General features: G+C 40.9%; 1 protein-coding gene across 12 annotated transcripts in view; it reads right to left on the reverse strand.

Annotated features, from left to right (window-relative positions):
- LOC131758722 (RE1-silencing transcription factor-like) overlaps nucleotides 1-15,202 on the reverse strand; it is a 161,613-nt gene that overhangs the window by 10,349 nt on the left and 136,062 nt on the right. For 7 of the 12 annotated variants that reach the window (XM_067035750.1, XM_067035753.1, XM_067035752.1 and 4 more), the window contains 2 exons: nucleotides 8,798-9,701; nucleotides 2,793-2,876 (listed from right to left, as the gene is read on the reverse strand). In XM_067035750.1, coding sequence (XP_066891851.1) covers nucleotides 2,793-2,876; nucleotides 8,798-9,701 — 988 coding nt within the window. Of the gene's footprint in view, nucleotides 1-2,792; nucleotides 2,877-8,797; nucleotides 9,702-14,404; nucleotides 14,625-14,649; nucleotides 14,861-15,202 lie in introns of those variants that run through there. The other 5 variants (XM_059067171.2, XM_067035756.1, XM_067035755.1 and 2 more) reach the window with 4 other exon arrangements.

Below are 15,202 nucleotides of genomic sequence, written 5' to 3' on the forward strand. Positions count from 1 at the left end.
AGATAAACCCAAGCACATATGGTCACCTTATTTTTGATAAAGGAGGCAAGAATATACAATGAAGAAAAGACAGCCTCTTCAATAAGAGGTGCTGGGAAAACTGACAGCTACATGTAAAAGAATGAAATTAGAACACTCCCTAACACCATACACAAAAATAAACTCAAAATGGATTAAAGACCTAAATGTAAGACCGGACACTATAAAACTCTTAGAGGAAAACACAGGCAGAACGCCCTATGACATAAATCACAGCAAGATCCTTTTTGACCCACCTCCTAGAGAAATAGAAATAAAAACAAAAGTAAACAAATGGGACCTAATGAAACTCAAAAGCTTTTGCACAGCAAAGGAAACCATAAACAAGACGAAAAGACAACCCTCAGAATGGGAGAAAATATATGCAAATGAAGCAACCGACAAAGGATTAATCTCCAAAATTTACAAGCAGCTCATGCAGTTCAACATCAAAAAAACAAACACGCCAAACCAAAAATGGACAGAAGACCTAAAAAGACATTTCTCCAAAGAAGATATACAGATCACAAACAAACACATGAAAGGATGCTCAACATCACTAATCATTAGACAAATGCAAATCAAAACTACAACGAGGTATCACCTCACAGAATGGCCATCATCAAAAAATCTACAAACAATAAATGCTGGAGAGGGTGTGGAGAAAAGGGAACCCTCTTGCACTGCTGGTGGGAATGTAAACTGATACAGCCATTATGGAGAACAGTATGGAGATTCCTTAAAAAACTATAAATAGGGCTTCCCTGGTGGTGCAGTGGTTAAGAATCCACCTGCCAGGGCTTCCCTGGTGGCGCAGTGGTTGAAAGTCCACCTGCCAATGCAGGAGACGCGGGTTTGTGTCCTGGTATAGGAAGATCCCACATGCCGCTTTGTGGCTGGGCCCGTGAGCCGTGGCCGCTGAGCCTGCGTGTCCAGAGCCTGTGCTCCACAACGGGAGAGGCCACAACAGTGAGAGGCCCGCATACCGGAAAAAAAAAAAAGAAAAAAAAAAAAGAATCCGTCTGCCAATGCAGGGGACAAGGGTTCGAGTCCTGGTCCGGGAAGATCCCACATGTGGCAGAGCAACTAAGTGTGTGTTCCAGAACTACTGAGCCTGTGCTCTAAAGCCCGCGAGCCACAACTACTGAAGCCTGTGTGCCTAGAGCCCATGCTCCACGACAAAAGAAGCCACCACAATGAGAAGCCTGCTCACCGCAAGGAAGAGTAACCCCGCTCACCGCAACTAGAGAAAGCCCACATGCAGCAACAAGGACCCACTGCAGCCAAAAATAAATAAATAAAAATAAATTTTTTTTAAGTTAAAGAAAAAAAAAACTAAAAATAGAACTACCATATGACCCAGCAATCCCACTACCAGGAATATACCCTGAGAAAACCATAATTCAAAAAGAGGCATGCACCACAGTGTTCACTGCAGCTCTATCTGCAATAGACAGGACATGGAAGCAACCTACGTGTCTCTCGACAGATGAATGGATAGAGAAGATGTGGCACATACATACAATGGAATATTATTCAGCCATAGAAAGAAATGAAATGGAGTTATTTGTAGTGAGGTGGATGGACCTACAGTCTGTCATACAGAGTGAAGTAAGTCAGAAAGAGAATAACAAATACTGTATGCTAACACATATATATGAAATCTAAAAAAAAAAAAAAGTTCTGAAGAACCTAGGGGCAGGACAGGAATAAAGACGCAGATGTAGAGAATGGATTTGAGGACACAGGGATGGGGAAGGGTAAGCTGGGATGAAGTGAGAGAGTGGCATGGACATATATAGACTACCAAATGTAAAATCAATAGCTAGTGGGAAGCAGCCACATAGCATAGGGAAATCAGCTTGGTGCTTTGTGACCACCTAGAGGGGTAGGCTAGGGAGGGTGGGAGGTAGACACAAGACGGAGGAGATATGGGGATATATGTATATGTATGGCTAACTCACTTTGTTATAACGCAAAAACTAACACACTGTTGTAGAGCAATTATACTCCAATAAAGATGTTAAAAAAAGAGTAGTCTGTGAAAAAACTTAGTAAGATGTCAATTCCCTTTAACAAACATTCACTGTGCTCACAATGGGAAATGAATTCCTATGTTAGCAGGATGGGGTAACTAACTACCCAGTGTGATACCTACAAAAATATTACAAAGACAAATACAAACTGGATGTATTTCCTCCAGTATGAAATATTTCATCCAAGATGAAATGGTAACATATTTACTGAGAAAAGGAAAGGAAGAGCTGTGGATCATGTCAATATCTCCAGGACCACCCAAGGGTCAGTGTGGCCAAAATGAAATAATTATCCATTCAAGACCACCTATGCTAATATTGACTTTTTAACTTTGCCATCTATATACCTTCATAATGGGGACCAATTCTGGATGGTGACCATGATTATTTCAGTTCTAGAGTGGATAAATCTCTCACTTGTTATAGTCCTGTATTTTATTTATTATAGGTTAATAAATTGGGATCCTGGATTATCAATCATTCCTTAAAGTTTGGCTTTTGTTAATCAATCCTCAGAAACCTTATCAACTCTCAAGAGAACAAACCCAAATTTCAGGAAAGCAGCTAAGTAGGAATCCCTGGAACCCAGCAACCACACACTGAAATTATTAAAAGTATATAAGTATCCAAATTGTATTAAAAATAAATCATAAATAATGACCCAGTTCCAGATCTAGAAGAACTTCCTTATAATGGTAGTTTACAAAAATGATAGAAAAATTCCAATTTCTTACCAACCTGAATGAGTACGCATATGTCTGGTTAGATGAGTTTTCTGAGAACTTGAATAAGGACAAAGCTCACATTTATACGGACGTTCTCCTACAAAAATATAATGATTAATGTTTAAATAATAAAATAAGGCAAACACAATTCTCACTAACAATACATACATTATTCAATACTGAGCATTTTTTTTTTTTTTTTTTTTAGCGGTACGCAGGCCTCTCACTGTTGTGGCCTCTCCCATTGCAGAGCACAGGCTCTGGACGCACAGGCTCAGTGGCCATGGCTCACGGGCCCAGCCGCTCCGCGGCATGTGGGATCTTCCCGGACCGGGGCACGAACCCATGTCCCCTGCATCAGCAGGCGGATTCTCAACCACTGAGCCACCAGGGAAGCCCAAGGCTATTGTTTTAAACTAAAAATTTAAAGTGGTAAATAGAAGTTTTATAGAAGACTCAGTTCAGTTTTTTTTTTCTTTTTAAAATTTATGTATCTTTTGGCTGCATTGGGTCTTCGTTGCTGCGTGCGGGCTTTCTCTAGTTGCGGTGAGCAGGGGCTACTCTGTTGTGGTGCGCAGGCTTCTCATTACGGTGGCTTCTCTTGTTGCGGAGCACTGGCTCTAGGCACGCAGGCTTCAGCAGTTGTGGCTCACGGGCTCTAGCACACAGGCTCAGTAGTTGTGGCTTAGCTGCTCTGCGGCATGTGGGATCTTCCCAGACCAGGGCTCATACCCATGTCCTCTGTATTGGCAGGTGGATTCTTAACCACTGCACCATCAGGGAAGTTCCAGACTCAGGTCAGTTTTAAATTATACTCATAAAGCCACAGGGACAGTGACCAGCCAACAATAAGAGACCAGTGATTTACTACTAAAGAATTTAAGACTCAAAGGCAGAAAATGTGTGTTTTTTGGACATGGGGTGTCGACCACAAAATATACTGAAAAACACACGATAACAATTTGTTTTGGTCTATTTTTTGGCCACAAGATAGTAAGTATGACTTCAGGCAAGCCTCCTCATCTATAACAGTAACACTACCTTCATTTTCTAGAATTGTGAGAATTTAAGATAATACATGTAGAGCATTCAACCCATGTGCCTGGCACATAAAGCCCTCAATAAACACCAGTTATTAATTTGTCTATATTATACATTACAGTAATAGATGTATTTAATAATATGGGACAAGGAAAGGAATAGACAGAGTGAAAAATAAAAAGAGAATGTGGTGATAAGTGTGAAATGTGTTCCTAATAACTGTTCAGCTGTTATTAGCTGGTACTATAGATTAGACATAAATAGCTCATGGTAACAGAATGCCTACTTTAGCCTGGATAATTTTAAGATAGCTTAAAAAATGTTGAATGTATTTTTGTAAAAAAAGATACATAATTGGCTAATAAGCACATGAAAAGATGTACAGTATCATTAGCCACGAGAGAAATTAAATCAAAACCACAGTGAGATGAAGATTTCACACCCACCAAGATGGCTATAATCAAAATAACACATGTTAACATTTATTTGTTAGGTTGTGGAGAATTTGGAACCCTGATACAATGCTTGTGGGACTGTAAAACAGTGCAGTCACTCTGGAAAACAGTTTGCCAGTCCCTCAAATGATTAAACATTATTACCATATGGCCTAGCAATTCCACTCCTAGGTGTATATTTACCCAAGAGAAATAAAAACATATGTCTACACAAAAACTTGTATATGAATGGTCATAGCAGCATTACTCATAATATACAAAAAGTGGAAATAATCCAAAAATCCATTAACTGATGAATAGATAAACAAAATGTTGCTTACCCGTACAAGAGAGTATTATTCGGCAGTAAAAGGAAAACAAGTACTGTACATAGGACATGGATGAACCTTGAAGACATTAGACTAAGTGAAAGAAAGTAGCCACTGAGGGCCACATATTATATGATTCCATTGATATGAAATGTTCAGAACAGGCCAATCTACAGTGAATTGTATGGTACATCAATTGTGTATCAGTCAAGCAGAAGTTAACGGAAGAAAAATTTGATACCCTTACAGATTAACATGAAGGATCAACTAAGGATAATTTACTTTTAAATTCTTCATAACGAAACAAATTGCTTCTGCCTGTGCAACTCACCAAAATAGGCATAAATACTCTAGAAGCGCTAATAATTTTTCAGTCACACATATAGGCAAAAACGTCTTTTTTTTTTTTTCTTTTTTGCGGTACGCGGGCCTCTCACTGTTGTGGCCTCTCCCGTTGCAGAGCACAGGCTCCAGACGCGCAGGCTCAGCAGCCATGGCTCACAGGCCCAGCCGCTCCGCGGCATGTGGGATCTTCCCAGACTGGGGCATGAACCCGTGTCCCCTGCATCGGCAGGTGGATTCTTAACCACTGCCCCACCAGGGAAGCCCCAAAAACGTCATATTTTAAAGTAGAATTTGTGAGTATTTCCCTGGTGGCACAGTGGTTAAGAATCCACCTGCCAATGCAGCGGACACAGGTTTGAGCCCTAGTCCAGGAAAATCCCACATGCAGCGGAGCAACTAAGCCTGTGCACCACAACTGCTGAGCCTGTGCTCTAGAGCCCGAGAGCCACAACTACTGAGCCTGCATGCCACAACTACTGAAGCCCACGTGCCTAGAGCCCATGCTCCACAACGAGAAGCCACCACAATGAGAAGCCCACACACCACAACAAAGAGTAGCCCCCACTAGCTTCAACTAGAGAAAGCCCTCACGCAGCAAGGAACACCCAATGCAGCCAAAATATAAATAAATAAATACATTTTTAAAAAATGAATGTACTAAAGTAAAATTTGTGAACTGGTTAGATATCAAAACCATAAAATGAAAATTCTTTTGATTGAAAACTCAAATGGAAATCCTCAGCCCCCTACCATGATGATTACCTATAAAAAGAGATTCAGAAGTTTGAATCTTAGCTGTATGTGACAATGGGCACATCACTTTAGGCTATCAAGCCTGAAGTTCTCCCTCAGTAAACACCCAGTTTTCCTCAGTAAATTGTTCTGAAGATTAGCAGAGAGTAGAAGAAAGCACCTAACACTGAGCACTCAATACAGGAACATAAGACACCTACTAAGTGAACCTGAAAAGTAGGCTACCTAAGTGAGAAATAAGAAGCAATTCCTGCTGATGATCACTTCTTATCTCCTCTGCTCTTCAGCACTAGATGAATTAATTTTTCCATAAATACAATTTTCAGAACCTTCAGAACCATGTATTTAATACCACTGATACTCTCAGAATTTACATAATCAAAATACTATCCTACTATTTATACACCAACAAATTGTTTTGAAATTTTTTTCTTTTAAAAAACCACAAATTAGGTAATACTGAGGGAAAAAGCTTTATAAAAGTATTAAGACAGGGACTTCCCTCCTGCTCCAGTGGTTAAGAATCCACCTTACAATGCAGGGGACGTGGGTTCGATCCCTGGTCCGGGAACTAAGATCCCACATACCACAGGGCAACTGAGCCTGAGCTCCACCAACTAATGAGCCCATGTACCAAACTGCAGAGCCCACGCGCTCTGGAGCACCTGCACCACAACTAGAAAGAAGCCCACACAATGCAACGAAAGATCCCACATGCCACAACTAAGACCCAACACAGCCAAAAATAAAATACATAAATAAATAAATATATATTCTTAAAAATGTATTAAGACCAGGACTTTGCTGGTGGTGCAGTGGTTAAGAATCAAGCTGCCAATGCAGGGGACACAGGTTCAATCCCTGGTCCAGGAAGATCCCACATGCCACGGAGCGACTAAGCCTGTGCGCGACAAATACTGAGTCTGCGCTCTAGAGCCCGCGAGCCACAACTACTATGCCCGCGTGCTGCAACTACTGAAGTCTGCGCGCCTAGAGCCTGTGCTCTGCAACAAGAGAAGCCACCACAATGAGTAGCCCGCACACCACAGTGAAGAGTAGCCCCCGCTCACCGCGACTAAAGAAAGCCCGTGTGCAGCAACCAAGACTCAACGCAGCCAAAATTTTTTAAATTAATTTTAAAAACACATAAATAAAAAAATTTTATAAAATAAAAAATGTATTAAGACCAAATACGTTGAACACTAAAATGAAATATGTACAACCAATGTTAGCTATGTAAGTCATAACTTTATTGTGGAAATAGCAACTTTAATGTGGAGAAAAAGTTAAATAATGAATGATGACGTATATAAAATACAGCCATTAAAATTAGTCACCTAGACTGTAATTAAGTGAAAAGAAACCACTATAACAAAAAAAATTAAGAAATGGCAAAAAGTAGAGATCCTATTTTTAAAAAAAAAGTATACATAAAAAATTGGAAATATACAACAAAACTGAAATTTTTCAAGTTCTCTCCATTTTCCTTTTTTTTTTAACTCTAAAAATTTCTTAAATCAACTAATTTAGTCTTATTGTTGAAAACACTTTTAGATTTTGGGGAAAATTTTTAAACTGTTTCAGTGACTCAACAATTTTTAAAGTATCAAAATATAACTGACACCAAAAAATCAAATTTAATAAGACAAAGACACTAGTCATATTCTTTTTTTAATACTTTTTAAAAATATATTTATTTATTTATTCAGGTGGCTGTGCTGGGTCTTAGTTGCGGCATGAGGGAATCTTTTAGCTACGGCATGCAAGATCCAGTTCCCTGACCAGGGATCGAACTCAGGCCCCCTGCACTGGGAGCACAGAGTCTTAACCACTGGACCACAAGGGAAGTCCCAACACTGGTAATATTCTTTATGTTGACTTGCATGGTAGCTATGAGTATATATATTTGTAAAACCTCATTTTTGTCAATAATACCTCAATTTTTAAAAATTCATAAAGGTGCACACATAAACATCATGCACTTTTACCATATGTCACAGTTACTACCTGAAAGCTCTACAGATTATGGCCAATTCTAAATTAGGCCCCAAGGTTTTCACAAAACTGTGAAAGGACATAAAGTACTTAGGGCTAAAGAATATATGGTATCTGGGATCTGTTTTATGTTATTGCAGGTGAGGTTAGTTTAGTCTAACAGTTTGTTTAATTATATGTTAAGTGATTAATGGTGTAGGATTCCCAAGTAACTCTCATTTCCTATGCCATGTAATTGTGAAGTGTTCGTATTTTTTTACTTTTGGAATAAAATGGTTTCGAAGCCTGGAGACAATCAATCACAGGTTATAACAAATTCCAAAGAGATTGCAAATTCTTTTACATAACTAGATTGTAAAGCTTTAAATTACACAGAAGCCATCTACTAGAGCTCAGGAATCTTGCTACACATGGTCTTTCTTGTAATGGAATTTCATCTGCAAGTTTTCTTATTTATGTCTACCACTTAAGCAAAGCAACATCAATTCCTCTCCTCAGGATGACTCACTTCAGCATGGGGTTCAGTCCTGCCGAGACAACTACTACAAAAGGGATATGATGCAAAGGGCATTCCAGAGCCCCTTTTCACTTCTGATGCAGAGTAGAGTACTACGTTACCCTATCCATTTTGTTCAGACCAGTAAACAGTACTCAAAGGTACCAATTCATATCAGGAAAATGTTAACATAACTATCAGTAGTTACAAACATTGCTTTAAAAAAATGAGACCCGTTAATGAAAGTCAGTTTAAAAGTGAATAATTAAGGGCTGCAGGGGAGAAATGGGGAGCAACCACTGAGAGGGGTTTCCTTTTGGGGTAAAGATGTCCTAAAATTGACTGTGGTGTTGGCTGCACAAGTCTGTGAACACACTAAAACCAATGCTTTCTAACTTTCAATGGATGAATCGTGTGGGAGTGGAGTATATCTCAATAAAGCTGTTACTTAAAAAACTGAATTGCCAAATACGACAAAATATTAGTAACTCTTGAGTATAGGTGATGGGGACCCATGGGTGCAGTGGGGCATTGTCTTTACTTCTGAGATGTTTGAAGTTTTTCATTTTTAAAGTGTTTCATTTGGGGGGTAGAGTACACTTATAAACGAGAAAGGTCCTCTTACCTGTATGAGTTCGAACATGCTGAACATAATTGTTTTTTCTATCTGAAAAATAGTTGCATTTTCCACACGTGTATACTTTCCTTGGAAAATGGTTTCTCAAGTGTTTCCTCCAGTGATATTCGCTTACTGTGGTGTATGTGCAAATGATGCACTTGTAGACTCGCTCATTGTCCCCGGCTCGGGTGTGGTGTTTCAGGTGAGCAGTATAGTGATCATAGCGATTGGTATTGTAGCCACAGCGGTCACAGCGAATGGGGCCCTTGGAGAAATCTCCCTCTTCCCCAGTGGAAGAGCCGCATTCCCTGGCTTTGGCTTGCTTCTCTGCACTTTCCTCCACAAAAAATTTCTTGGCACTATGAACTCGGATGTGATGCACAAACTGTTCTTCAGATTCTGCTTCATACTGGCATGGTTTACAGCGAAAGGGCTTGGTCTTCAAGTTCTTGCATTTGTCCTCTGCTACAGGTGTTTCCCGAGGAAGATCTTTATTTGCGCTGTACGGTTCTGAGGCAGCTGACACCTCAAACACGGGCTGTGGTTGGACAACACTGAGTTCCAAACTCTCCAGTTCCATGTTTTCCAGCCCACGGGACTCGCCTTTTACCTCAGGAGACTCCTCAAGTCCTTCTCCATCACTATCTGAAAAGTTGCTATCCCCAACAGGCATCAATTCTGCCATCTGTCTTTCTTCGCCAACCAGGTAATCACAGCAGCCGCCGTTTACTTCCCCAGTTAAGGCCACATTTGCCAACATGATGAGCTGAGGCGCAGCCAGTTCAGCTCTGGAGAGATCAGGCAAGTCATACATGTCGTTAGGCAAGGCCATGCCCATGGTGCCACTGCTGGTGAACAGACCTCCTCCTCCGGAAGACTGCCCCATTACCTGGGTGGCCATAACGGGGTTCTGCATTCGAGACAAAATAACACGAAAACACCAGTTTAAACACAACTTTCACTGGTCTAAAACCACAACGTAACTGTAATTCTTCGTAACTTAAAAAAATACATTTTTCCCATATAATCTTTAAACTCAATCAGCCTCATTAACTACTGAAAATAAGCCTTTACAATATTTTTGTAATTCCAAATTCTCTTTACTGCAGTCATCAAAAAAATCTCTGACCCCCTACAAAAAATTCTATCAAGTGTTTGACACAACTAACTCATTCATCAACTAGGTCTACCACTGGCTTGCCTTCCCTCAAGCACTTTTACTTTTTCTAGTGGAAAAATATAAGTAACCTTCATTTTTAGTGCTAATTAAAATTTTATTTTTACCTCCATATATGAACAGTCAACGGCTGTCCTCTCAACTCCTCCTTCAAACGTTTACTGGTCTGAATCAGAAAGGGGAAAAATCCAAAGCTACCTGTGCATTTATTAAGTACAAACAGCCTGAAAAGCAGAAGCCTACAGTTAGTGAATTGAAGTTCATATGAACTCAACTAACTCCAAAAGAATAAACTACAGTTGACCCTTGAACAAGAGGGTTAGGGGCACCAACCCCCAGTGCAGTTAAAAATCTGCATGTAACTTTGGGCTCCATAAAAACTAGACTACCAATAGCCTACTGTTGACCAGAAGCCTTATGGATAACATTAACAATCAGTTAACATATTTTGCATGTTATGTGCATTATATAATAGTGTACAAGATGAATTGTCCTTGTCAGTATCATTATTGTATTATATGATGCAAAATACTGTAGATGTTATACGTATTACTAACACTAGGCATCAAAAGAGAAAAGATAACGTGAAAAAGAAATTCATACTTATTACAGGTGTAATGATTAATGCAGTGATAAAGAAGCAGCAGCAATATGATTGCTTTATGGTAGTCTATTGTAATCAATAGGACTGCTTCACAGTAGCCTAGCCTATATGCAAATGAATGAATCACAAAATTTTTAAGCATATAAGGTATATTCATAATATAGTATTGTAAATACTGTTTTGTTTTAAAAAACTGCATACATGTGATGATAGGCTGATACACTTTCTCAAATTATAAGAGGCATACTGTATTTTAATGTAAGTATTTAAAAGCAAAGTTATACAGCAGAAAAACTAATACATATTAACTTCATATTAAATATCACCTTATACCTTTGTACAAGTCTTGCACACAGTGAATACTTAGGTAATGACGATGATGACACAATGTCTCCCAGCTCTTGCTATACGATTACTAGATTTTCACAAGACACTCACACACATACCCAACAGATAAGTTTATTAACTGAATGGCATGATTATTTACTATTTATTAAGTGGAAGTGGATCATCACCCTTCTGTCTTCAGTTGAGTAGCGTGAGGAGGGTGGGGAAGAGGAGGGGTTGGTCTTGCTGAGTCAGTAATGGCAGAGTGGAAAGAGGTAGAGGAAGTGGAAGGAAGGCAGGAAGAGGTGCAGAGGCAGAAGAGGTGGAGGAAGTGGAAAGAGGCAGGCACTCTGTGTAACTTGAGGGCAATACATCTTAATTTCTGTCTGACTTCAACCACGGGCTTTAGTTTTAGTGTCTGTATCACACAAGGGTCCAAGTCATAAAAGAAGTCAAAAGTAGTCTTCAACAAAAGGAACCCTGCTGCCAGACTGTCTAATGTCAATTTGTTTTCTGGCATTGCTTCTTCCATGTCTTTTTCCTCATCATCTGACACTGGCTCAGAAGCACTTAACTCCAAATCAACTTCCGTTAATTCCTCTGGTATGGTGTCTATTAGCTCTTGAATATTCCCAAGATCTGTATCTTGAAAACCCTTCACCGCCCCCCACCACCTTTTTGCCATACCCACAATCTCTTTCATGACTTCCTTGATTGGCTGTCATAAATCCTGTGAAGTCATGCACAACATCTGGACACAGTTTTCTCCAGCAGGAATTTATTGTTTTAGGCTTGATGGCTTTCACAGCTTTTTCTATCACAATGATGTGATCCTTCCAGACTTTCATGATGTTCTATCGGGGTTGTCTTTCATAGCACTGACAATCCTTTCATAGAGTACCACATGTAATAAGCCTTCAAGGTCCTTACAACACCTCGATACAGGCTTCATTCAAAGATGCTGTGTTGGGGGACAAGTATACCACTTTGACACCTTCAATGTTGAACTCATGGTTCTAGGTGGCCAGGGGCATTGTCCAATACCAAAGAACTTTAAAATGCAGTCCCTTACTGCAAGGTACTTCATGATCAGGGACAATGCACTGATAGAACCAATCCAGCAAAGTGTTCTCATTGCCCAGGCCTTCTTGTCATACAACCAAAAGAATGGCAACTGGTGTTTATCTTTTTTCCCTTTAAGGATAGTGGGCTTCAGGAGTCCCTGGCGGCCTAGGTTAGGATTCCAGGCTTCTGCTGTGGCACAGGTTCAATCCCTAGTCGTGGAACTGAGATCACGCAAACCGTATGGCGTGGCCAAAAAAAAAAAGACAGTGGGCTTAGCAGCTTTATAGATAAGAGCAGTCCTGATCAAAAAATCAATTTACACAAAACATGTTAGTCTTCAGTCAGCCTTAAATCCTGATGCTCGCTTCTCTTACTAATGAATGACCGTTTTGGCAATTTTTTCCAGAGTAGGGCACATTTCTCTGTGTTAAAAACCTGGTTTAGGCAGACAGCCTTTCTCTTCAATAATTGTGTTCATGGCATCTGGGAACTCAAAGCCAGTTTTTGTATCTTGATATTTTTTTCTAAAATTACCAAACTATCCTCTGCTGGCATTAAATTCTGCAGATTTAGAAACTTCACCTTCCTTTTGCTTTAAGTCGTCATATAACTTCTCTTTTTCTCGAATCATATTAGACTTTATAGGTATGCCTTTCTTATAGTAATACTACACCCATGTAAAAGATGCATTTTCAATACGAGATAGAAAGGCATTTCGCAAAAAGTGCAAGTCTTTCGTGTGTGCTGGCAAAAATGCAGAGACAGTTTCCAAATTTCCTTTTCTTTTTTTACAACAATCCTTACACTGGATTCATTGATCTTGAAATGGTGGGTAACAGAAACTACAGAACTCAGTTTATGGTACATATCAAGCAATTCAACTTTTTCTTCTAATGTCATGACTTTACTTCTTGGGAGCATTTCCAGCATCACTAGAGCACTTCATATGGGTCCCACGGTATTATTCAAGGTTTCTGGTATCACACTAAACACGATGAAAAACACTCAGGAACTGCGAGAGGTGACTTTTTTTTTTAACTGCAAACACAATTTACTGGAGAGACCAACTGCTCACCCGGAAATGATTAGACTCACAAGACGCTTTGAGTGGATACCTGCAACACTTGCACTCACCAAAATAGCAAAAAGAAGTAGCTATGAAATTATTACAGTACTACAGTATGGACTACAGTTAATATTATGCAGTAATGAGTTACTACTGCATCTTTACATTTGTTTACATTTCTCTGGACTGGAATGGTGCCATGGGTGGTCTGTGTTTTTGTAATTTTTGATAAATTTTAACTTTTTATTAGATTTGTATATATTTTATGGTAGCAAATGATAAAATACACTATTATCTATATCTATATGATATTAAATATATCTATATATATTTATATCTATTATATATATAATTATATTATTAGTATATTATATTATTATTATATTATATATCTATTATATATATCTATTATATATCTATATTATATATTTATATATATCTATATATATTTTATGCACCCATGAGGTACCTTTTTCTAAATTTTTTCGATATTTCTAGGCTATGTGTATCATCTGTAAATTTTTTCAAAATATTGCAAATCTCTAAGAAACTTTCCAATATATTTCTTGAAAAAAAAAATCCACATATAAGTGGACCCACACAGTTCAAGCTCCAGTTGTTCAAGGGTCCAATGTACTCTGAAAACGTTCTTAGTACCATTAAAGTACCACCTGGTTTCTTTTTTTGTTGACGACCTGTTTCAAAGTAAACAAGTTATGAACCTTTCTTCCGGTGACAAGGGAAGTTTGGTGTATTCAAAAATACACAAATGAAAATACAGAAACTTTCAAAACCCTTAATAAAATAACTGGACAACTCATCTCCAAATCAGCAACTTTTTTGCATTGCGCTTGACTTGGCCCACTTGCCTGGCGGAGCCATAACAAGATCACCTTGAAAACATGTTGGGCTTTTTTATAAACTGTCTTAACCACGCTACTCTCCAATCTAAAAGGTGTAATTCTCAAATTAGGTGTTCTCCTGCAAATCAGAAAAAGCAAAATAGGTGGCAAAGGCTAAAAAAAAATGTTAAAACCAAAATACAAAAAGTAATCCGTCTCACCCAAGTGCATAAACACAAACCGGTTGAGTCATAGGTACCAACAAAAGTTGGAATCAAATGCCATCACACAAAGCAAACGCTGTCCAAGGGTTTAACGTAACAGCCCAGACTACTCGGTAATTTCTAATTCTTCCCAAACCCTAACTACCATCCCCAAAGGGATTTTAACGTTCGTCGGGAAGACTGTCCAAGCACAGTCCGAAAGCCCAACGTGCTGCGCGAATTCCTACGTGCTGCTGCCACCAGCGCCTGCCTCGGCGGCGGCATTCCTAACTGAAATAGGCATTCGGCCATTTTCTCAAAATACGTACCAAACACAAAGCAGCTCTTTGCAACCTCGGGAGCTCTCGCTTCCTCTAGGCTAGGCCCGCTCACTGCACCACTGACACACCAGTTGCCGCCACACTCGTCCTGAACCTTTCCCTGGGCTCCCCAACACTAAAGCCTGCAAGACGGGCAAACTCGGGGTGCCGCTGGGCCAGGCCAAGTCTTCCCCAGTCCAGGCTGCCCCCTCCTGGCCCGCGCGCCCGAGTCCGGGAAGAAGGAAGAAAGTTACCGCGTCGCCGCCGTCCCGGCTGCTCGCCGGCCCCAGGCTCGCCCTCCGCAGGGGTCCGAGGAGCCGTCGCGAGCGCCCTCCAGAGGCGCCGGACCCCGAGCGCCGGAGGGGACCCCCAGCGCCCCGGAAGTTTGCGAGTTCACTCCCCCACGGCGCCCCGCGGGACGCACGCCCCGGCCCCGCCGACGGCGGCGGCTAGGGGGCCCCGCGCAGAGGGCCCCGGCGACGGGGCGGTCAGAGCGCAGAAATCGCTGTCCAGCCCCATTGGCAGAACCGCCCGAGCCCCAGGCTGACTCAACCCTCCCGGCCGCACTCAACGGCGCCTTCCGGCGAAAGGGAGAGGCCGCAGAGGGAGGGGGCGGGAGGACCGCCGGCAGGCAAGGAGCTGCGGCGGGATCTGGAGCAGGAGGAGCACGAGAGGAAGTTTCAGAACTAGGGCCCCAAGCAGCTCCGCTCCTGGCCTCAGGACAAGACTCCCAGGGACGCCCGGGCCCACACGGAGGCGGCGGCTCGGCCTCAACTGGGGGGCGCCGTGCCGCTCCCCTCCAACGCC

This window comes from Kogia breviceps, chromosome 6 (genome assembly GCF_026419965.1).
Source record: "Kogia breviceps isolate mKogBre1 chromosome 6, mKogBre1 haplotype 1, whole genome shotgun sequence".
Lineage (NCBI taxonomy): Eukaryota > Metazoa > Chordata > Mammalia > Artiodactyla > Physeteridae > Kogia > Kogia breviceps.